This window comes from Primulina tabacum, chromosome 1 (genome assembly GCF_025594145.1).
Source record: "Primulina tabacum isolate GXHZ01 chromosome 1, ASM2559414v2, whole genome shotgun sequence".
NCBI lineage: Eukaryota > Viridiplantae > Streptophyta > Magnoliopsida > Lamiales > Gesneriaceae > Primulina > Primulina tabacum.
In genome coordinates this window covers 11,331,234-11,356,150 of record NC_134550.1, presented here as the reverse complement: position 1 = coordinate 11,356,150, position 24,917 = coordinate 11,331,234, and the positions used below count along the sequence as shown (strand labels likewise).

Sequence of the window (24,917 nt, the reverse complement as noted above, 5' to 3'; positions counted from 1 at the left end):
ATTGAAGGCAAGGCAACATGGGATGATACAATTAAATTCACCAACGAGTTTCATTATATCAGTGTACATTGGGAGTGTGTTGAAGACATTCTTAGCCGGTGTGATCATAGACTTCAAGCGGCGCAACGATACGACATAGTGTTTGCTTCATTGTTCACATATGATCGATATACCAACATCATGAAGGCGTTTTGTGTGGCATGGTGTCCACTCAACAATACACTATTGACTTTGACTCGGTGAATTATCTATATCTTTGTGGGATTTTCATTCTTTGTCAGGCCTCTCCATCACTGAGCATCTATCTGATGAAGTCGTTCCTAGTGCAAAAGAGTTCACCGGTGTTGATGAAGTGGGCAATATATTATTTCATCGATCTTGAGACTTTTTATTTCATGCCTATCACATACTTCAAAAGAGTTCAAAAGGTGAGTCAAGTCCAATCTACTTAAGAGGAGTTAGAGCACATTATTTAAGAACCTGATGATTTTAAAAAGAGAAAAAAATTTATTTGCTTCCTTGAAAAGGCAACAACGATCGTTGTCCAATCTTCAAGCAGAGATTCATGAGATTGAGGGAGAAATCAATAAAATCGGAAACATTTCTTGTTGGATGATGATGTTATCGGAAGTTTGATTACATCAATGATCCAACTAAAAGTCACACAAAAAAACTTGAAGAAGTTTCATTACTGGCTTTTTAGCGTTTCCTTAGAGCTTTTATTTTCTTCCTGCTTTATGTAATGAACACTTTTTTGAGATCGTTGGAAATTTACTTCTCTGATTTTTTTTTTACATGTAACATTTTGATTGTATTTACCTTTCACTGAAAATATATATTTCCACGTGAAAATAAAAAAAAAACAAACAAACAAACAAATGCATGATTGTACTTAGAAAAATATCTAAGTTGACTACGTACCCAATAGAGGAATCAAATCATAATGTAGCTCAAAAAAATTTTGATAATTTGTTTTGGGCGGGGTGGCGTTATGTACTCCATCGTCATTCCATTGGACTTAGACTTGATTCGCGGTTGAATACTCTTCTTTATGTGTGATTTCCCTTGGCGCGTCGACTACATGACTTTATCCTTGAATATAAAGTAATCATGAATAGGATGACCAATCAATCGATGATATTTGTAGTATTTTGGGTCATCCACTCGTGCAGATTTGTCAGGTCGCTTCAGTTCCGATAATTCAATCAAGTTTTCTTTGACCAAATGATCAAATATTCCAGAAGAATTGGAGTCGAGAAAAAGGTACTGCTTCGCTTGCGTTTCCTTTAAGGTCAGTTTTCATCGCTCGACTTCTTGAGAGATTTCTTTCTTTTGTTTCTCTTATCACTTGTGTTTCTATTGGCTTTTACGGGCCATAATTGACATATATTCTTTTGTTGGGGTTTTTTTGAAAGACTTGCGCCATTTCTTGGAAATTTCTCTTTCTTTTGTTATATGATGTTCTTGATATGGAGGTCCTTTTGCTCCACTTGCAGCCATGCTCATGCTCCATATCATGAGCTCGTGTAGCTAGTTCTTCAAATATCTTTGGCTAGATTCCTTGAAGTATATATTGAAGCCCTCGGTGCATGCCTTGGATGCACATCTCAATGGCAGAAGATTCTGACAATTGGTCTTTGCAATTAAGGCCCAAGGTTCTGCAACGATTAATATAGTCAATGACATATTCTTTTTTCCATTGTAGCGAGTTTGTTAGGTCAACCATAGGGATGTAATCGAGTCGAGCCGAGCTGAACTCTTGAATGTTTGAGCTTGGTTCGTTTATAATCGAGTCGAGCTCGAGCTTTATTTAACGAATATATGCATGGCTCACGAGCTTATTCAAGCCTTTATCGAGCCTAAACAAGCTTAATAAATATAAATTATACATTTAAATTTTTATTAAATTAATTAAAAAGTAAATTATATATTTAAAGAAAAATATATTATTCTTATTAAAATTTGTAAATTTATTATAATAAATAAATTTAATAGATTTTTCTATATATTTCATAAATAATATGCAAAATCAATAAATCAAATATCAAAACTATTATTTTTTCATCTAAAAAATTACTCATGAACTTACCAACGAACATGTTCACGATCTAACGAGCCGAATACTGTAAAGCTTGAGTTCGGTTTGTTTATCTTAACGAGCCTCATTAAACGAGCTCAAACGGGCAAGCTTTTATCAAATCGAGCTTCGAATAGTTCACGAACGGTTTGGTTCGTTTACATCCCTAGTCAACCATACTGACAACTCGTCGGGTGCTATAGAAACAATTGAAAAATTCTTGTTCTTCCAAATATCAATCGAGTATGCCTCCATGTCAGTGTACCGATCAAATGTGTTTCTTTTTAGCAAACGGACAAATTGCTTGACCGAGTGGTATCCATACGTGTCAGCATTATTATAAGTCTCAATAAAGTAAGCCACATGTTGTTTCGGGTTCCCTTTACCGTCAAATTTCTGAAATTTTTGAGATTGATAGCCCATCGACATTCTTAAATTATCAATTCTTTGTGAATATGACTTGGAATAGGAAAGAGAAGACTTTGAGCATCCATCAAATTTATCTTTGATAGTCCCCATAATGAACTTTTTCAGTTGGTCGATGGGGATTGTTCCATCGGATGAGACATGGAATTTATTTGTTTTAACATTTTCTCTTTCTTCCGATGATGATTCGATGTCATCATTAGTTTCATGATGTTTTCCTTTCGTGTGACTTGGGTTAGCATGATCTATATTGTCCATCAACATTGTAATTTGAGAGTCTTGCTCTTGAATATGTTTCACTACTCCTTCAATGGCTTTCGTCAGATTCGCTACTTAATCTTCTAAAGTGGTGGCATTCATCATTATCACCGGTGCTATATTTGATGTGCACAAGTAGATATACTCACCTTCATCTTTTTGGGTGGTCTCGTGGAAGTGAGCTACTCCGGAGGATGCTTGCATCTTTTGGACATACTCATTGTGATGACTCCAAGGCTTCCCATTGACTTTGCGAAATAAAACTTCATGTTTGAGATCTTGTCATCGAGCGACATGTTGTCTCTGTTGCTTTTTGGTTAAGAGAAGAGATGAAGGGTAGATATGGTCTCATTGGGCATGCCAAAAATTTGTAATGCAAATTTCTTTATTTCGTAAAATCGTGAAAAAATACGGATACAAATTGAATTTTTAATATTAATAAAGATTTGTTGATGCAATCTCAAAATGATTCCTTGATTATCTTCTTCAATGACAATTTCTCGTGGACTTTGAATTTCTTGAGTATTTAATCTCCGAGGAGGATGGATGGTTTGATATTTTAATATTGTTAATTTGATGTGTCAATGTCTTGATATCAAATTAACATTCAAATTTGAAAAGAACATGATGAACGCTTTGGTTCGTGCTTGTTGGTCTTGAATTTGATGAATTTGAAGAAGACCATGGTGAACTATTTTATTGATCTTCTTGAATTTGATGAAGAACACGATCTTCTTGAATTTGAATAATTTGAATAAGAACACGATGAACACATTGAATCACGCCTTGAACTTCACTGATCTTCTTGAAATTGAAGAGCTTAAGTTGAGAAAATTTATGCCTTGAATTATCTACTCTATTTCTTTATCGTATGTATTGTGTCTTCTTTCTTGCTCCTTTGCCCTTATATATAGTCGAATGATGCAAATTCTTACCATTTTCATTTGATGAGGTGTCGTAATTTGATTAGCTCCACATGATTTATTTTGTCTTTCCGTTAATCATAAGATTTTATTTCAAATAATATTATTTTCTTCAATTGGGTGCAAGATTTGATTTTAAATACTAAAATATTAGTATTTTCTTCTAATTGATCACAAAATATATATTATAATATCAATTACTTAATTATTTATTTTTTAGGAATAAGATTGCAAATAAATAGAAAAATCACATTGATATTTAATGTTATTTTGTACTTGTCATAATTTCAGGGTCAACAAATTTAATTGTTTACAATTACACTTAAAAAAATATACATAAACAAAATAAAAGAAAACTATAAACTTTTTATTCTCATTTTGCAGCACCGAGATCATTTTTCTTTTTTTCTTTCTTTTTGATCCGATGAATTTTTATTTGAGTAATATGTCTTGTCACATGTGTCACATAAGATAGAATCAGTGTCAAATAAAACATATTCGATGGATTTAGTAGTTTCGGATGAAACAAAATCAAAATCGAAACAAAATCCAAATTACTATATGAAAATCAAACTTTAACAAATCAAATGATTAAAACCAAAAACTGAACAACTTACCAACTAAAATTGCAATTTTCACTATTCACGTGTATTTTCTCCTAATGCTCATATGATCTATTACTCTACAGATGAAAATTAATCATCAAAATTCGCCAAGGAAAGCTAAACTAATCTTTCTATAGCAGCATTTATACATGATATCCCTATATAGGATCGATCGTATGAGCATATTAATATCTCCTTAATGTTTGTTGCGAATACTCTAGACCATGTGTTTATGCTCCTCGAAAATTTTATTAGCTGTGTTTCCGGCAGCTATCTAAAACATTCCCTTCCGTAACAGTGACCCATGTCGGATCGTTTGAGGTTGATCTCGCCTCGAGTTTATATATAGGAGCTCGATCGGGCCACGTTAGCGATTATTTGGTATCTGTATTTGTGAAAATGATGGATGTTGTACGAACTTATGAATCATTGGGACCATGGTTTGGCAAAAATGGTTGGGAGATCGTCGCTTAAAAAAATCTGAAAATTTTGGGATAAAAAAAACCGTTATCTGCTGGATTTTTTGTACAAAAAACATTCATCCATACAAGAATTCATCCTTAACAACTTGGAACTTTTTATCAGTAACCACCAAACCCGTTCCGAAAAATGGACATTCCATCATTCATGTCGACGATGCTGAAAAATAATTAAGACATTTATCTCAAATCCGAAGTAGAATATCATATTGACATCGTGGTTTTATATTTGTGAAGAAAGAATTTTTAGAAAAACAATCCAATAATGTGACCTAAATTAAGACAAAACAGCTGGAAATTAAATGCATGATTTTCCTCTATTGATCCAAGAATTTCAGTTGAGTGGTCATCTCTGAAATGATAAGCCAGCTAGCTTTGTTCTTTTTATTATTCAATTCAATTTTTTTTTTGTAAATCTTAAGAAATTAATTCATGGTGGTTATGAAAAAATAACTTGAAATATAATTTTCGTATTAAATTTATTTCTTAAGATTAATTTTTCATTGTTGATATGATTTTGAATATTTAAATATGATTTTGTCTTTCTAGATAATGTGATAATTATGCTAAGATTTTCGTGATTTGATATCTTTGTTTAAAAAGAGTTTGTTTCTAATAAAACTCTTAATTTTCATATTGTGTAGGTTTCTTTGTTGATAAACCATAGGGCTACAAATAAGAGGATTCATATCATGCAAAGAGGGGTGATTTACGCATAAGCATATACATACTATTGCACATTTGCACGCCATGAGCTTTAGAGAAAATAATCTACAAGGTTGCTGCTGATCGAAGAGTGATATTTCACATGTTGCCGTGATTGTTGGTGACATCTGCAGACAACATCTGTGAAGCAGTTGGCTGAAGATTTGATTTTGTTGCTCCAGTTTTTGGCTTCACGTTTTTGCTTTCTTAATTGTGTTTTAGTGTTATTTGTTGTTTTAGAAAGCATTTTATTTTCTTAACGTGTTGAGAAAATTGATTTTTGATTAAAATCACTAGTGTTTGTTTTCGTGTAAACTCGTTGGTTTTCTAGTGATTATTTATGCCATGAGGCACCGCACAAGTATAAATAAAAATACTTGTGCAAAATTTAGTCTGATTCATCTATTTACTTCAAGTTAATTTGTGTTACAAACTTTTATATTCCGCTGCATGTTGTCTGAAATATCGTAACATTTCGCACAACACTTAATTATGATAAAACACAAATTTACTATCACATACGATTATACTCATGATTAACTGTTAAACAAAATAGGTCCTCAAACCTTACAATTACTAATCTTAATTTATAATTAGTTTTTATTCAGCAATGGTACATTTTATATAATTTATATTATCAAAATTTTCTTGCCTCGACTCATTTCGATGCCATTGGGTGTGTCATACGTTCTTACGAGCAGTGACACGCATACGAGCCATTTCCTGAAATAATGAGAGGAAATGTTCAGATTCCAGGATAACAAGTATCAGAAAAACGGTCAAGGAATATTTTGTTTATATAAAACAAGAAATATTTTCCAAGGATTCTAAAGAATGAATTATAAGGATGTTGCTGAAAAAGTTGGTAAAAAATGACAAAGCTTTTGCCGAAATTTGACGAAGTCAAATTTCCTATGGAGATCTCCCATCCGGATTATGAACCTGGTGTGCTCTGATACCACTTAAATGTCACGCCCCGAGACCGGGGTTAGTCGACACCGACGTTATATCACAATCACATAATTGCAAAACAACAAGCCTCTTAGTAATTCGGTGTCTTTTTCATAACAAGTAATCGTCTTTACAATGCGATGGAAATAAAATGCAGAAGCGAAATATATGATGATAAAATTAAAAGACAAAATAAATTCGACTGGTCTCAAATGGATTTGTTTCATCACCATCCCCAAACGTAATCTTGCTCTTCATCCTCGATTTGTCCCTCGTTCTTATCTGGGTGGGAATGTAAGGGGTGAGTATTTTGGGAAATACTCAGTAAATGGGGGCCGATCAAGCATAACAAATATCGAGGATATACATACGAATAAATTATCGTAATTTCAATATTAAGCATGTTGAATCAAATACTAACAAAAATACGAATATAGCACTGAAAATCATCTCATTTTCTATGGTTTTACTGATCAGTCCCCTATATGTTACTCCTCTAAGGGGCGAGGCCAAAGAAACGGTTATATAACACACCGCATCAGGGCCTAAACAAAGCATATCAAAGTTCAGAATTTCCTTTACCATTCTAAATCAAATCATTACAGTGCATTTCAAATAATTCAACATGCTTTCAAATATTATAACGGATATCGAACAACGAATAATTCAGAGGATTTTATACTAAATGAAAACGAATAAATTATGTCGATCGAATTTTCAAAGTCATATTTAATTTATTTTCTACATATATCATGCTCACAAAAAAAAAAGAAAATAAGTGTGCCCAAATATTTTATATAATAATATAAATATTCAAAAGTCTACCTTAAAAATAATTAAATAATGAATCATATTTATTAAAAGAATATAAATATTAGTAGTCACTTAAAATAAATATATTTGTGCAATTTTATATAATAGCAAAAGAAACCCACTTACACTCCAAAGAAGATAATCGAGAATTGGTGAGTTTGTAGGGAGGATTTGGGGCTTCGAACGGCTACTGGTCCAAAGACAAGCCACTTGCTATGGAGAGCTTCGGAAGTGGAGGAAATCAAGACTTCAAACCGCTGCGGCAAAGCTTCGAACTTGGGGCTGAATTCCGGCTTTGATCTTGACCGAAATAGGCTGCTATCACCTTCGAAAATGGACCGAATCTTGGTCTGGAAAAAGGGCAGCAATTTGTTTCGGACCGTTGCGGAATTCTCGAGATTTTGGACAGCTTGTTTGGGGTTCAATTTCCCCGGTTTGTTGAATCGAACCACACCCTTCATTGGTGATACTTTCATGTATGCTTAATCTCCCACTATAAATTACACTGGTCTTTTTTTCAAATCAGCCCAACTTTTCTGTCGATCTTGGGCAACGTTGAGTCTTTCTCTGATCATAGCAACTTTATCCACTGTTTCTTGGATCAATTCAGGTCCAGTGATGGCTTTTTCTCCTACTTCGTCCCAATACAGTGGTGATCGACATTTTCGCCCATACAAAGCTTCGTACGGTGCCATTCCAATGCTGCTGTGATAACTGTTATTGTAAGCAAACTCAATTAAAGGCAAATATTCACTCAAATTACCACTAAAGTCTAGAACACATGCTCTCAGCATGTCTTCTAAATTTTGGATTGTCCTCTCTGTTTGACCATCGGTCTGAGGATGATTGGCCGTACTGAGGGTGACCTTAGTTCCCATGCCTTGTTGAAAACTCTTCCAAAAACGAGATACAAACCTTGGGTCTCTGTCTGACAATATGCTGGCCAGAACTCCATGTAATCGTACGATATTATTCATGTACAATTTTGCCAGCTTGTCCAAATTATAGTTTTATGCGGACAGGTAAGAAATGCGCAGATTTTGTGAGTATATCTACGATTACCCAAATGCTGTCATGACTTTTTCTAGACTTTGGTAACCCGACAACAAAGTCCATGGAGATATGTTCCCATTTCCATTCCGGGATCTCTAGAGGTTGAAGAAGTCCTCCAAGTCTTTGGTGCTCTGCTTTGACTTGTTGACACACAAGACACTTGGAAACAAATATCGCCACATCCTTTTTCATTCCACTTCACCAGAAATTCTTCTTCAGGTCTCTGTACATCTTGGTACTGCCAGGATGGACTGAGAATTTTGACTTATGCGCTTCTGACATTACTTCTTGTCGAAGATTATCGATGTCTGGTACTCACAATCGTCCTTTCATCCACAAGATCTCTTTGTTAACCGTCTCGAAATCTGGTGATTTCCCTTCTTTAGCTTGCTCTTTCTGTTTCACCAAAGCGGAATCTCTATCTTGACTTATCTTGATTGTCTCTCGAAGGCATGGTTGTACTGAAAGTGATGTCAGGATCACCTTACTCGTATTCTTTCGACTCAAAACATCTGCTACCTTGTTGGCTTTGCCTTGGTGGTAGCTTATCGTCAAGTCGTATTCTTTCAACAGTTCAATCCACCATCTCTGCCTCATGTTTAACTCTTTCTGTGTGAACAAATAGTTGAGGCTTTGATGATCGGTGAATATTTCACACCTAACACCATATAAATAGTGTCTCCAAATCTTTAGTGCAAATACCACTGCTACTAGTCCGAGGTCATGTGTTGGGTAATTATGTTCATACGGCTTCAACTGTCTTGACGCGTATGCAATCACCCTTCCCTCTTGCATGAGCACACATCCTAAACCGCCTTTAGATTCATCACTGTAGATGGTGAAGTATTTGCGTTCCATAGGTAATACCAATACTGGCATAGAGGTAAGCTTCTTCTTCTGAGTATCAAAGCTTTTCTCACAAGCTTCACTTCATTCAAATTTAGAGTTCTTCTGTGTGAGCTTGGTGAGAGGTATGGCTATTGAAGAGAATCCTTCAACAAATTTTCGGTAATAGCCCGCTAATCCCAAGAAGCTTCGAATTTCTGTCACAGTCTTTGGTCTAGGCCAATATGAGATTGTTTCTATTTTCTTAGGATCCACAGCTACTCCTGCTGCTGATATTATGTGTCCCAAGAATGTGACACTACTTAGTCAGAATTCACATTTCTTGAATTTGGCGTAAAGTTCTTTCTCTCTCAGTATCTGAAGAGTTAGACAGGAGATGTTCTTTGTGGTCTTCTTCACTTGGTGAATATATGAGAATATCGTCAATAAACACCACTACAAACTTGTCAAGAAATGGTTTGAACACTCTGTTCATGAGATCCATAAATGCTGCTGGAGCATTTGTTAATCCAAACGGCATTACCATGAACTTGTAATGTCCATATCTTGTTCTGAAAGCCATCTTCGGAATATCGTCTGCCTTGACCTTCAGTTGGTGATAACCTGTCCTTAGGTCGAGCTTGGAAAAGACCGTAGCTCCTTTGAGTTGATCAAACAAATCGTATATTCTTGGAAGTGGGTACTTATTCTTGATTGTGATTTTATTCAGCTCCCTGTAATCAATAAATAATCTTATACTTCCATCTTTTTTTCTTCACAAATAGAACAGGAGCTCCCCAAGGAGATACACTTGGTCGGATTTGTTTCTTATCCAACAGCTCTTGGAGTTGATCTTTCAATTCCTTCAATTCTGCTGGAGCCATTCGGTAGGGTGCTTTTGATATTGGTGCAGCATCGGGTATCAAATTGATTTCAAATTCTACTTCTCGCTCCGGAATTTCTCCAGGGAGTTCTTCAGGAAAGACATCTGGAAAGTCTTGAACTACTGAAATCTCTTCTAATGCAAGCATAGTTTCTTCATTTACCTCATTTATCATTGCTAGGTAAACTTCTTCTCCAAATTTCATAGCTCTCCAAGTCTGAGAAGCTGATAGGAGGGACTTCTGTTTCTTGACTTTGCCATGGTAAATGACCTCTCCTTGGTTTGGAGCTTGAAGTTTGACATTCTTCGTTCGGCAATCTACTAATGCATGATTTTTGGATAACCAATCCATTCCTAGAATGACGTCGAACTCCACCATGTTCAGTTGTATCAATTCTGCTTGGAATATGTGTTCATTGATACAGACTTTACACTTTCGGTGCACTCTATGTGTTTCGATGGTCTTACTAGTAGGAGTCGCTACTCTAAAGGGTTCGACTAGTATTTCAGGTGTAAGCCCTAGTTTCTTAGTGAACCTTTTAGATATAAATGAATGAGTAGCACCACTGTCAAACAACACATAAGCTGGCATTTCATTGATAAAAATGGTACCTGCCACGACATCGTTTGCATCATCTGCTTCTTCTTGAGTTATTGCAAACACACGAGCGTTGGGCTTATTCTCCTTTGGCTTGTTGGGGTTAGCATCAACATTTGGCTTGGTCCCTCTCTTTAATGGCTCGGAACAATTAGCAATTCGATGCCCTAGTTTCCCACAATTGAAACATGCCCCAGTCTGTCTGTGGCATTCCCCAGAATGACGACTATTACATTTGGGACACATCTTTGGTTCTTGGTAGGTTGGGTGGGACGAAGCACCTTTGAATGATCCATTGGACTGATTGGGTCTCTTGAATGGTTGCTTCCCTTGAGATGACAGTCCAGTAAGAGGTTGTTTATTCTTGTTCTCGTCCTCACGACGCTTGATGTCTGTCTCAGCTCTTATTGCTGCTCCCATTAAATCAGCAAAGCTTGTAGGTTGGTAGACTGCTAAGGATGACTGGATACGGCTGCTCAATCCCTTTTTGTATCTGTGCATCTTCAGAACTTCATCTGCCATGATTGTCGGGGCATAAGTTCCAAGGTCATTGAATCGGGAGGTGTAATCTACCACTGACATGTTTAGAGTTTGCGAGAAGTTCTCAAACTCACTCAGCTTCTGTAGTCTGACTTCTGCCGGGAAATACTGTTTGAGAAAGACATCTCTGAATTGTTGCCAGGTAATTGCTCCGGCAGTTGTCAGGGTAGGTGAGACTGTTTCCCACCACTTGCTCGCCTTATCTTCTAAGAATGGTACTATCACTTCTACTTTGAGTGCCTCGGGTATCTCTAACAGTCGCAGTTGGGTTTCCACGCTTTTCAACCAATTCTGGCTACTTTCAGGGTCGGCGTCTCCCTTGAACACTGGGCAGTGATTCTTACGAAGGGACTCATAATGATACTTGATCCCATGCTGTACCGGTGGTGGTTGAGGCTATTGATTACCGTTACCATTGGGGTTTCCCAAACCCTGGATGGTTGTTGCCACTATGGTGGCTATAGCCATCAAATCTGCTTGGCTCAGGCCCACTCTGGGAGGTGGATTTCGTCGGTATTCGGGTCTCCATTATTGTCGTTGCGGTTGTTAATGTTGGCGTACCGCGGGTTACGATTGTTTCGTGGAGGTCTTCCGGCCATTTCCTACAAGTGTACAAGTTCCTAAGAGTTTGTCGCATTTCCAAAGAAGACAAGAATCGTAAATAATGCAGAGTGAAGATTGGGATTACTGGATAATAAGCAAATATTTTATTGATATCCAATTTCAAAGTAACCATCCAATTTAAACAAGATACTGAAAACAAAACGGGGAATCAAAGGTACCGAAAGCAAGACTGAATCAAATTTCTAGTACTGGAATAAAAGTGCAACATGTGTAAAACTTTCTAAGTCTAGATATCATAGACGTCTATTCTATCTCTCCATTTCCCATGGCTATGTCGGATGGGGCTTCTTCCTCCTCGGTATCCTCCTCCGGCTCCTCCGGGTCCATCAAGTCTTCAATCTGCCACTGGAGATTTTGATTCTCCAATTTCAACTCAGCAATCTCTTCAATTTGGGACATAATTTTTCCCACAGCATCACTCAACTCATTTCTCGCATGCACACAGTTTGTCTTATTCTTCTCGATGAGTTCCTTCTACTTGACTTTCCCTTTGTCCACCTCCTTGGACAGCCTTTGATTATTTTCGGACAACTGCATAATCGTAGTCCATGATTCTTCAATTTTCTTTTTATCCTTCAATCATGTTTGACGTGCTTCAGTCAACTCCATGGTGCGTCGATCCACTTCTTCCTTAGCCCACTTGGCTTGACCCACTGCTATCTCCAAAGAGTCTCGAAGCTCGGAGTTATGACCTTTAGTGAGCTCGAACATGAGAAAGATCTCATCAATTCTCTTCTCTGCTGCCATCAGCTTGGTAGTCAAGTTTTCTACTTGTTGTCTTCTCTCGTAGTTACTAGCCCTCAACCTTCTGATAGTCTTATCCTGATTTTCTAGAGCCAATTCCTTCAAACATATAGCAGCATGAGCACGAGTGTGAGGTTGGTGATAGTCCAACTGAATCGTCTCCCTATGAGTGATTGGGGCTACGTTCTTACAAGCAGTGACACGCATACGAGCCATTTCCTGAAATAACGAGAGGAAATGTTCAGATTCCAGGATAACAAGTATCGAAAAAAAGGTCAAGGAATATTTTGTTTATATAAAACAAGGAATATTTTTCAAGGATTCTAAAGAAGAAATTATAAGGATGTTGCTGAAAAAGTTGGTAAAAAAATGACTAAGCTTTTGCCAAAATTTGACTTCGTCAAATTTCCTATGGCAATCTCCCATCCGGATTATGAACCTGGTGTGCTCTGATACCACTTAAATGTCACGCCCCGAGACCGGGGTTAGTCGACACCGGCGTTGTCTCACAATCACATAATTGCAAAACAACAAGCCTCGTAGTAATTCGGTGTCTTTTTCATAACAAGTAATCGTCTTTACAATGCGATGGAAATAAAATGCGGAAGCGAAATACATGATGATAAAATTAAAAGACAGAATAAATTCGACTGCTCTCAAATGGATTTGCTTCATCACCATCCCCAAAAGTAATCTTGCTCTTCATCCTCGATTTGTCCCTCGTTCTTATCTGGGTGGGAATGTAAGGGATGAGTATTTTGGGAAATACTCAGTAAATGAGGGCCGATCGGGCATAACAAATATCGAGAATATACATACGAAAAAATTATCGTAATTTCAATATTAAGCATGTTGAATCAAATACTAACAAAAATACGAATATAACACTGAAAATCATCTCGTTTTCTATGGTTTTACTGATCAGTCCCCTATATGTTACTCCTCTAAGGGGCGAGGCCAAAGGAACGGTTATTATAACCCACCACATCAGGGCCTAAACAAAGCATATCAAAGTTCAGAATTTCCTTTACCATTTCTAAATCAAATCATTACAGTGCATTTCAAATAATTCAACATGCTTTCAAATATTATAACTGATATCGAACAACGAATAATTCAGGGAATTTTATACCAAATGAAAACGAATAAATTATGCCGATCGAATTTTCAAAGTCATATTTAATTTATTTTCTACATATATCATGCTCACAAAAAAAAAAAAAGAAAATAAGTGTGCCCAAATATTTTATATAATAATATAAATATTCAAAAGTCTACCTTAAAAATAATTAAATAATGAATCATATTTATTAAAAGAATATAAATATTAGTAGTCACTTAAAATAAATTTATTTGTGCAATTTTATATAATAGCAAAAGAAACCCACTTACACTCCAAAGAAGATAATCGAGAATTGGTGAGTTTGTGGGGAAGATTTGGGGCTTCGAATGGCTACTGGTCCAGAGACAGCCACTTGCTGTGGAGAGCTTCGGAAGTGGAGGAAATCAAGACTTCAAACCGCTGCGGCAAAGCTTCGAACTTGGGGCTGAATTCCGGCTTTGATCTTGGCCGAAATAGGCTGCTATCACCTTCGAAAATGGACCGAATCTTGGTCTGGAAAAAGGGCAGCAATTTGTTTCGAACCGTTGCGGAATTCTCGAGATTTTGGACAGCATGTTTGGTCAAGCTTCTCGGCTATTTCTGGATCAACTTCGGGCAGCAACTGGGCTCGAAAGAATGAGCAGGAACTCGGTTGATGCAGGGGAATTAACAATGACATCAACTGGACTTCGAAACGCTACTACAATGCTTCGAATTTGGCCATGAAATTAGATCGAGAAATCTGTTTTCCAGCAGCTAAGCTTTCGAGAAAGGGCAAGGAGGTGCTCAGAAATTTGCAGGCTCTATATGGTGTGATCTCCCTTCTAGTTGGACACAATATAAATAGGGCTGTATTACCCGGCTGAAGTGCCCATAATCCTCCTTAGTTGATGTGCTTCCCTCTCACCTGAACGTGGACTCCTTTTCGTTCAAGATACAAGTCCGAGAATCTTGCTGCATGATGAGGGAGTGCTTTTGGCTTTCCTTAAGTTTGCAAGGTAATCAGCCGTATGAAACTCCTCCGGTGCACAAACTTTCCTTCTCCAATATTGATGCATGGTCTGCACGGCTTTCACACATTGGGTGTCATACCTATGCATGACTCCGACAAAAATTGTTCACACCATTTTGGCGCAGGTTTTTCTTCTCCAACTCCATTTTCTCTACCTCAAATTTGGCGCAGAGGAAATTTGGCGCAGAACTCTTTATTTTTTTAAAAACAAATTTGTTTTTATTTATTATAAATATTTATATTAAATATTATAAATATTATTTAAATAATAATATATTATTATTATATTATTTTAATAATTAGATATATTTAAATAATAGTATAATATTTATTATATTATTTTAATAATTAGATATTTAAACATAAAAATTAAAATAAATAAAATAGATAGGTTGAAGAATGTCCACATTCGGTTCAAAAAATAAAATAAATTTAAATAAATCAAATAAAAAAGAATTTTTCGAGAATATTCTTTTTTAGGTTAAGATTTGAAGTAGATGTGTTGAAGATGAATATTGTATTTGATGCAGAAATTGCACTATTTTAAATAGAGTTGCTTTACAATAGAATTTTGGGCTGAAGATGATCATGTTGTCTAAGTTGATATAAAATTTTAAGGCCAAGCCTGCAAATTATATATTCAAGTTGCCGAACAGCTAAGTAATTAGTTAATAAGTAGCAATCAATACTTGGAGAAATGGCTATGAGAAACGATTAAAGGGGGCTTCAAGTTACAAGAGTTTGTCGATATTCCTGAAATGTAATATAGAATTCAGATATTTTTTTACTTATAATCATTTGTGTATGTATTTCATTTATATTTGGACCGACTACTCGCTTAAAAGAACTTAATTTTCGTTTAGAGTTTTGGAAAAATTGTGTTTTTGGTACGATATGTTTGCCTATTTGTAATTTTAATAATCTATATTGTTCAAATTTCAGCTATAGTATTGATGCGATCCGGGTGAATCAAGGTGAGCGGAGTCGGGACAATCCGCCGGATCTGATTTGTGTTTTGATTAAGAAATGAGCAAGGAGATGAATCTGTGAGCTATAGCTTTCACTGTGACCTGCAGACAAGGAGATGAACTCGTGAATGGGCGCCGGAAAGGGTGTCCGGCGTGGTCACTCCGATGCTAAAGTCAACAGGTTGAAGACAAAGTGTGAGAATATATGTGTCTGCTTGAGAGTTCAAAGATTTCAGAATTATTAAATGATAAATATACCTGCTATTTATAGAAGAAAATATGGTAGGTACATTGTTTTCAATGCCTACCTACTAAGTATGTCAAGTCAGCCGCTCATACTTTCTGATGACTTATATGACATGCCAAAGACATATTGTTCTGACAAATAAGATTGATTATATCAATACACTCGAGTGTGGTGCACTTCTCGAGGTAGCCCGAGTAAAAATCATCCGGGAATTTACATGAGAGCCCGGGCTTCTGGTTGCCCGTGGAGTAGAGCACGAGCATCTCCCTGCCTGACTGCTGAAGAAAACACTCTGCATATTGACCTTATTTGGGGAATTCATTTAATATCACGGGTCATCCATGACCCGGGCTCTTATGGGATATCAAGTATGATATATTTGTTTTTTGTTGTGTGACAATTTTAGTTTTTTTCTGGATGCTGATGTGCGTAGTGTCACATTTGTATTTCTAATGAAAAACGATCAAAATTGCCGGAAATAGAAAGATATATGACTAAAACTCAATATGGAGGACCAAGATTACGAAAAAAACATATAATGCCAAAAAGCAATTTTTCTTTAAATTTATTTACTATGTCATTCAGTTCAACTTTTAGGCTCCGAAAGTTGTATCTATTTTGAAAGTATAACCATAATATTTTATAAAACTTTTGGTAAATTTTAAAGTGAGATAACTTGGTTTTAATTAAACTTCGTTTTTTGGGTGAAAATAAAATTCTAAATAAGATAAAAGTCTGGAGATCAATAATAACGTATATTTGTCAACTGACTTGAGAAGAATTTTTCGGCTGACCGACTATATTGACTGTTTTGCATCATACCCTAATATCGAGTAGATCTCATATTACACGGTCTTATGAATTTATTAAAAATATATAAATATCATACTAAAATTGATTTGTGAAACGGTCTGATATAAAATTTATGAATATATGAAACCATAATCTATAAGGTGGAATAACTGAACAAGTAAATAAAAACTTGACGTCCTTAGAGTCATGATAATCAATACGTTTTAACAAAATTACCTTCATAAAACATAATATTTAAAACGAAAAAACGATTCAATAAACTAAAATTTAAAAATATATTTATTCTACATAAATATTTTGCAACAGATCAAAAAATATACCACAAGACACCGCTCGACGAGTAAATTATTACATAGATAAATGTGGAAATCGAGAGTCAAAAACTGTGGGGAAGAGTAACATGGGGTTCATGTGCAACACGGAATGCTCAGTCACCCTCCTACTGCTGCGAACCACCGCGATTTTGGTACTAAATTTCATGGGACCCGTACGAATAATTTCTTCTTATTATTCTTATAATAATATATTTGCTAAAATATTTCTGGGTCGCATTCAGAGATTGTAAAGTGTAGTAAATATTACTATATCCAACCATCTTCCCCTTCACCTGTCCTTCTGTACATTTATGCCTAGCTGTATCAAATTAAATGTCATGTCGAAAAAGAAAAAAAAAAAACAAAAAAAGAGAACTTGGATTTTGACTAGGGCACATGGCCATCCCATAAATTAGGGTAGTTATTTGCCAAATATGACTTGTAGCATTCACGTGTATATAAAAACAAGACAGTACGGGAAGTGCTTTGGAGGAAGACTAGAACAATACCTCTATATTTAAAAAAAACGTATACTAATTAAACAATATTAAATTTCCGGCAGCTAGCTTCATCTCTTCTTTGCTCGGCTCCAAGTGACCTTGCGGACCGAGCATCAGCCATTCCATCGACTGCTCGACTCTTCGTATATATATGTGTGCGCGCGTGTAATAGGCAGCGTGTGGGGTGTTGGGGGGGGGGGGGGGGGGGGGGTGGTGGTGGTGGCGGGATTCTTATTTTAATTTTTGCTTTAGAGGGATATATGTTTCTATTTAAACAACGTAACTAAATAGGTTGCAACTTTTAGGAGTATTTATGTTTATACCCACAACTGCTGTCTGCTTATCTGGTTTGGTTTCTCGAGCATTAATTGGTGTAGTTTACTTGTACGGCTCTCTCAGCCTTAGAACATGCAAATATGACTTGTGTCCCTGGCTGGTACCATCATCATATCTGTGGTGCTTCCATTCCCATGTGGCGAGGCCGACCGGGCCCGATTGAAATACTGTGCAGTTGGCCAATTCACACCTCTTTGGGATTTGTAGTTTCTGGACCACAATGCAATATCAACGTAAATCCGGAAAGGAAGAAGTTCATCCAAGTTGAAGTTTATCAAAACTGGCATCCATTTTTGCTCCAAAAAAGAAAATATTCGGTTAATAATGTCGCGAGGGAGATTGAAGAGCCGGATTAAAAAAACGTAGTTGAATATATCTTGATTGTGCAAGCTTAGCTGATATTTTTGATGGACCAACTTTTGAAATTAAACTCAAACCTAAAAAATCTCAGTTCGACGTACTACATTCTTGCATTTGAGACGTTTGTGAACAAAAAGTACGTTGGTATTGTTTTCCTTTGAATTTTCATGTTGATCCTTATTAGGTTTCATAAATAAACCTTGATCCAAGTTCTTGAATGTATAAGAAGAAGGGGGGCAGTCACTAAAAATCAAGAAAATTCAGAGTCGATTTTCAAAATTTTAAGCTCCACCCATTATTGTTGTAAACAATTTCCAGATTAATATTCGAGAATATTTTCTCACAAAAACTTAGAATATATTTCAAAAAAAAAAATCGATAAATACTACATGATATCCTATGGATGAGCCCACTAATATCAAGTCCAAACCAGATTTTGGACCTTTGACCCATCTCAACCAAGATAGAAGGTCCATCACAAGCCTAAATATTCTCCTATAAATACGAGGTTTGGGTGTCTAATTAATGGATTAACTATATTACTTTTCAGCAGCATTCTTAGCTGCTCCCCTTATATCCTCAGTCTCTGACTTGAGCGTCAGAGGGGCTACGCCGGGACACCATCTCGGCCCCTTCCTAACGGTCTTATTCGTGATTTCAGGCTCAGGACAATTTCGAAACCTGCGTCTGGACTAATAACACTTGCTGGAATCAAACCCTAATTTTTCCGTGAGTATCAGCGTGAAACTTATAAGAATATTAGTAAACTACATTTGTTTGGACATATTTGTAATCTGTTGGCTCGAAACAAAGAGTCAAACCTGAAAAGTATCACATGGATTCACTAATATTGGATATTTTCTATTTTTTTTCTTTTCTGACAATGTATTATTTAAAGAATCACAATTCCAACATTGAGAAAAAACCAAACCCCTCGTCACGATTCGTACTTGTATAGTACACAATAGTTTCGAGTCCGTGATTCACCACAAATGCTTTTTGGAATACATATTGAATTTTATCTAATTTCTCCCATACAAAATTTCAAATGTATCAGTTGCTTGCTCTTTTATAGTTAACTCAAAATTTATACAAGAGTTTATTTTGTTTCCTTAAATACAGACTAACACAACGGTCATCTCTTTGTAGTCGTAAAATAACGATAAAAAAAATAGGTAGCCGCTCCGATTCGATGAACTCGAGAGTCGGGAGTATATGATGAATTAGAGCAAATTTTGAGGGTTGCAAAATTCTCAAAATTTTGAGTAATAAAAAAAGAGTAGGTCTCTTATGAGACGGTCTCACGAATCTTTATCTCTGAGACTTGTCAACCATACCAATATTCACAATAAAAATTAATACTCTTAGCATAAAAAGTAATATTTTTTCATGGATGACCCAAATAGGAGATTTGTCTCATAAAATACGACCCATGAAACCGTCTCACACAAGTTTTTGCCTAAAAAAAAATAGAGTGGTGAGCATGATGTTGAGACATGAAACCAGGCAACCATCTAGGAATACATTTTCTTGTTCTACCACATATGCCTAAACACTAATCTAACAAGAAAAACATTATCTCTATCACTATATATGTATATTAATAATTGAGAAATTTCGATAACGAGCTAGACCAACTTGATATTTTTTTCCCAACCAATCAATTAAACTCAATGTTTTTTTTTAAAAAAAAAAAGGGGAGAGAAGAATAAGGCAATGATGTGTTATTCAAACTCCAATTTCGGTCGTCGACGTTCTATTTCGTGTACAAAAAAATGATGATTTTCTTTATTAACGGAGCGTATGTAACATAAAATAGAGTGTAATTGACGTCACAGTAAGTTTTTTATTGAAAATAAAATAAATTATACATCAACTAACAACTTGCAATTTAGGGAACAATAATTATGATATACATTATAACTAATTTTATCAAATTAAAGAAAGAGGGAAACTTGACATGATAAAGACCTAAGTAGGCATTTGTTTATGTCTTATGTTCTATCCAATTCCAATGTATTAATCAAGATTTTATTGATTTAAGGAAATTTTAAGTTAAATTTCACATGTAGATAGGGTCCATAGTGTCGCTAGGAGGACCAACATGTTGGACTATTCATTATGGGCTGGGCCCCACTTTGTCCTTTCCTATTTCCCCAAGCCCAAAAACAGTCCATGATATTAATCCGGTTTTTTTCTAAATAAAATATTTATTACACATCATTTTTCATATTATAGTTTGTAGGTTAAGTAGAAATATCTATATTCTCTAGTATTTACTACTATATAACATTAAAAATTTATTTTATAAGTAGCTGAATCATTAATTAAACTAACTAATATTATAAAAAAATTAAAATAAATTAAATAGTTTGTTCAACACTACTATGATTTTCAAACACTACTACGGTGTCAAACACATATTCGATATCTAATTTCACGTCTAGTAATACATGAAGTGATCATGCATGTCAACAATATTCGATGTAACGTCATCTATTAAAAATGTAAAAAAAAACCGTACTATTGGACTAATACGAAACACCGACAACTCACAATATCAGAAACCAAAAGAAGCAAACTTAGAGAAGGAATTTCTTAATTTTTTCCAATAACAAATAGGAGAAATGGAGTATTAATCCACATAAATGGTAGCGTTAAAAAAAATATATTCTTCATTCTCCAAACACCATTACATATAATATAATAAACTTGTCTCAAATTCTATGCAGTCTGCTTATTTTTTTCGTACATAAAAAAAAATCATTGGAAAAGTAAAGTTTACAAACAAATTTCTTATTTTCTCCTTATTTAATTCATAAAAAATATATACATGTTTTTCAAATTTAGTTAATAGTGTTCATGTTAAAAAAAATATATTGAAAAAAAAATTTACTAAAGGTAAAAATTGGACTATATTTTTTGGTACAGCTAAAAAAGAAAATTTATCTAATTGGGGTAGAAAGAGTATATATATAGGGAAAAATTTATGTGAGACGGTTTCACGGGTCGTATTTTGTGAGATAGTCTAAGAGTACTATTTTTTATTGTGAATATCGATAGGATTGACAAGTCTCACAAATAAAAATTCGTGAGAACGTCTCACAAGATATCTACTCAAGTATATATATATATATATATATATAAGTGTGTGTGTGTGTGAATTTTGTAAAACGCAACTATATTAACGAAATATATATACTATTTAAAATGTGACAAGTACATTGCCTCTTGCACCCCACAAGAACCCCATATCCCCACAAGTTTTCTTAATAAATACCTCCACACACTCAATATCTTCACCACCTCCACCATCTTCTCCTTCAAACCACCAAACTCCACATCTCTTTTTCTTGCCTGAGCAACCAAATCTTTAGACTCTAATCATCTGCAACAACAACAAAAAAATGGCCCTCAAGAAATCAAACAAGCTCCCACAGGCAGCAACCCTAAAGCAAATCCTGAAAAGATGCTCCAGCTTAGGCAAGAAACACGGCTACGACGACGAAGACGGCCTGCCGATGGACGTCCCCAAGGGCCACTTCGCTGTGTACGTGGGCGAGAACCGAACCCGATACATCGTCCCCATTTCCTTCTTGAGCCACCCCGAGTTCCAGTGCCTTCTGCGACGAGCGGAGGAAGAATTCGGGTTCGATCATGAAATGGGAATCACTATTCCATGTGAAGAAGTTGTTTTCAGATCACTAACTTCCATGCTCAGATGAGCAGCAGTGTAGTTTTCTGATCGAGATAGATGATCCAAGATTTGGAAGCAGAGCAGTACTGGTTCCAGTCTTTTTTTAACATCTTTCTTGATTTTTTTTTTCTTCTCAGTATTCTTGTTTTCGGGGAAACCTATGTTTGGTGATCCTAACTTGGAACCAACCCATGATGAAGTTAATGATTTTTTTTGTGGGTTTGGATTTGTAATTAAAATATTTGTAATTTTCACCGCAGAGGTGTTTAATATTACACCCTGGGATGATCAGATTATTCCATTGTTCCAATTAGTAATTGAACAATTTTACTCAAATACTCGTCTACCTAGCCTTACTATATTGTATCTACACTGAAAAAAATACGGAATTTTCGGTATATCGAGGTGACTATATCGAAAAATACTGAATTTATCGAAATTTGTGATACCATGTGGTATCAATACCAAAATTTTCGATACAATAATATGAAATTTTAAAATTTTCAGTATATACTGAATTAACAAATATTGAAATAATATATATATAATAAAAAATATATAATATTTTAAAATAATAAATTTAAATTTTTTAAATAATATATGGTATTTTTTATGTATAAAACAATATATATCAATACTGTGCCGAAATCTCAATATATCGCATTTCAATACAATCAATATGCTAATTATGCATGCCAAAAATTTCTATATATCGTATCAGAATAAATATTTTTAATATCGTAATTTTTTATATGATATATGGTATATATTTTTTGATACGATACGTTACGATATAAGACCCTTAATTGTAGCTCTTGTGATATATTATCAATATATTAATTACTATGACCAAATTTATAATCATAAAATAAAAATAAATAAAAACTTATTCATTTAAACGAATTATTTGACAAATAATGTATATATGAAATGACAAATCAGCGTTCGGTGTTTATTTACTATTTTAAAGGTGGTTTCAAAATAATAATAAAAAATTGATTAATCTTTTCTTATCTTTCAATAATCACAATAAGTATCTTTGTATATATAATTGTGCATATATATTATTACTTTTTTAATTATTTAGGTTAACTTTTAAAAAAATTAATAAATGGAGTAATTAATTATTGAGGGGGCAAAATAATACTGCAATTAATTGAGTGGGTTATTTTTTAAAAAATACTAAAAATTAGTGGAATAATTAATTGTTTACAGGTTGGCAAAATGATACAATTATTTGGTATAATAGCTGGGGATTAAATGAATGATTAATTTGTGTAGTTGAATTGACTACCAAAGTGATATAATCTTAATAATTCATGAAGATAAATTAATATGGGATATATAACATTTTCACCATGTTAAATTAAATATATTTTACGAACGTTTTTAAAAATCAAGTGCATTTGCAGGGAGTTTTATGTCTATTTTTTTAAAATAAAAGATTTAAAAGCTCATTAATTACATATAAGGAGTTGGTGTGGTTTTTATTTTTCACATTCGTGCTTAATGTTATTTGCCCAATTCATATGTATGTGCAATAATGTTAACGGAACAAAATATGTAGAAGTTAATCCTTAATCTAGAGAAATATAATAGGATTTAATAACAAAAAAACAAGTATTTCAGTTTCTTAACAAAATAATTGAGAACTTGTTTTCTTGGTACAACAAATGTACCTTCAAGTGTACAACTACTAACTTTTGAAATATCAAGTATTACATACTCATTCCTCCTAAATATAAAATTACAAAAATAAAATTATCAGATCGTTTCACGAATCAATTTTGTGAGATTGATCTCCTGCTCTACCTGATTCGTCATAAATTATTAATTTTATGTCAAAAATATTATTTATTACAGATATATTTATTAGAGTACGTGCCAAGCAAGCCAACTTGTGGCATGGGCTTTTATTAACTCTAATGTAAAAAAATCTTTATTTAATAATATTTTACGATTTTATTCAATTATGACATTATGCTTTATTTGTATACTTATACAAGCTGCATAGATAAAGTCTTTGAATATACATGGTCTACCTCAACGTAAGATCATGAAACTCATTAGAAAGTGTATTGTATATTCTAAACGAGTTCCTAGTCGAATCAGCTGCCTAAAATAAGGATGAAGGTCTTTTGAGCTTAAGACTAACATCTGTAATGTAAATTTCATGTTCCATTGACAAGGACATGGAGATGTCCATTTATACAGATGGCTGATCATATGATGATGCACTGAACAACCCTCTATCGTACTGTTCAAGTGGATCTCACTTATCGAGTGGAATAGTCCGCAATTATGATTGTACACTATTAGTCCTTTGAGCCAAGACAATGTAGGGGCTATATGTACTAACATGCACTTTGATCCGTTTACCGACTCCATTGGGGGTCATTAGGTGGCGAGGTTGGGTGTAATTTCGAAATATGTAAAAGAAAATGCATTGTATTTGGGGATTCACCATTTGCCTACAGGTGAAGTTATCCTACGTGATCTGATGAGTTAATAATGTAAGGAGTCTCTGGCCAAAGCAAAAAATGTGCTTTAGAGGAAGGTGTTTTCTTGGTTGCACAGACCGTGCCACTATTAGTACTCAAATATAAATCACATCGTTATCGAATTCATATGCAAATCTCGATATACCAATAGTTGCGGATTCGATCGGGATAAATGAGTTGAAGGGACCATACTATACGCTAATCATGACTTAAGATTCTTGCAGGCACTATCAGTGATACCTAGGAAATGATGGGATAATGCTATTAGATGTTCTTACTATGATCCGATGTGTAATCAGAAATGAGTTCTGACATTCTTGATCAAGGAGTTGATGCAAAAATGGGGCTTACTAGGATAAGCCTGAATAAGAATAAATATTTTTTTGAATCACATGGAGATGTGAACCCACAGCAAGCTGCATCCCTGAACCATTGAGGGTCACACAAATATCAGATTTTTTGTTCCCATTGAGAAAGTCAAAGTTCAAGGAGTTGAATTTGACGACTTATAGTTTTCTGGAGATCAAACAGGATGCTAACAAAAAGTTTATAAGCTGATTCCA

General features: G+C 34.8%; 2 protein-coding genes across 2 annotated transcripts; one reads left to right on the top strand and one right to left on the bottom strand.

Moving 5' to 3' along the window:
* Positions 1–6,154: 6,154 nt before the first annotated feature.
* LOC142504825 (uncharacterized) lies at positions 6,155–11,604 on the bottom strand. The gene is made up of 3 exons (XM_075617652.1): positions 11,544–11,604; positions 9,925–11,462; positions 6,155–6,196 (listed from the first exon to the last, which is right to left on the bottom strand). Exons 1-3 carry the CDS (start codon positions 11,602–11,604, stop codon positions 6,155–6,157), a joined length of 1,641 nt encoding a protein of 546 aa, XP_075473767.1.
* A 9,839-nt stretch (positions 11,605–21,443) lies between these two features.
* LOC142541401 (protein SMALL AUXIN UP-REGULATED RNA 51-like) lies at positions 21,444–22,149 on the top strand. Its single transcript, XM_075647940.1, has one exon. It carries the CDS (start codon positions 21,564–21,566, stop codon positions 21,879–21,881), a length of 318 nt encoding a protein of 105 aa, XP_075504055.1. The 5' UTR covers positions 21,444–21,563; the 3' UTR covers positions 21,882–22,149.
* Positions 22,150–24,917: the final 2,768 nt, after the last annotated feature.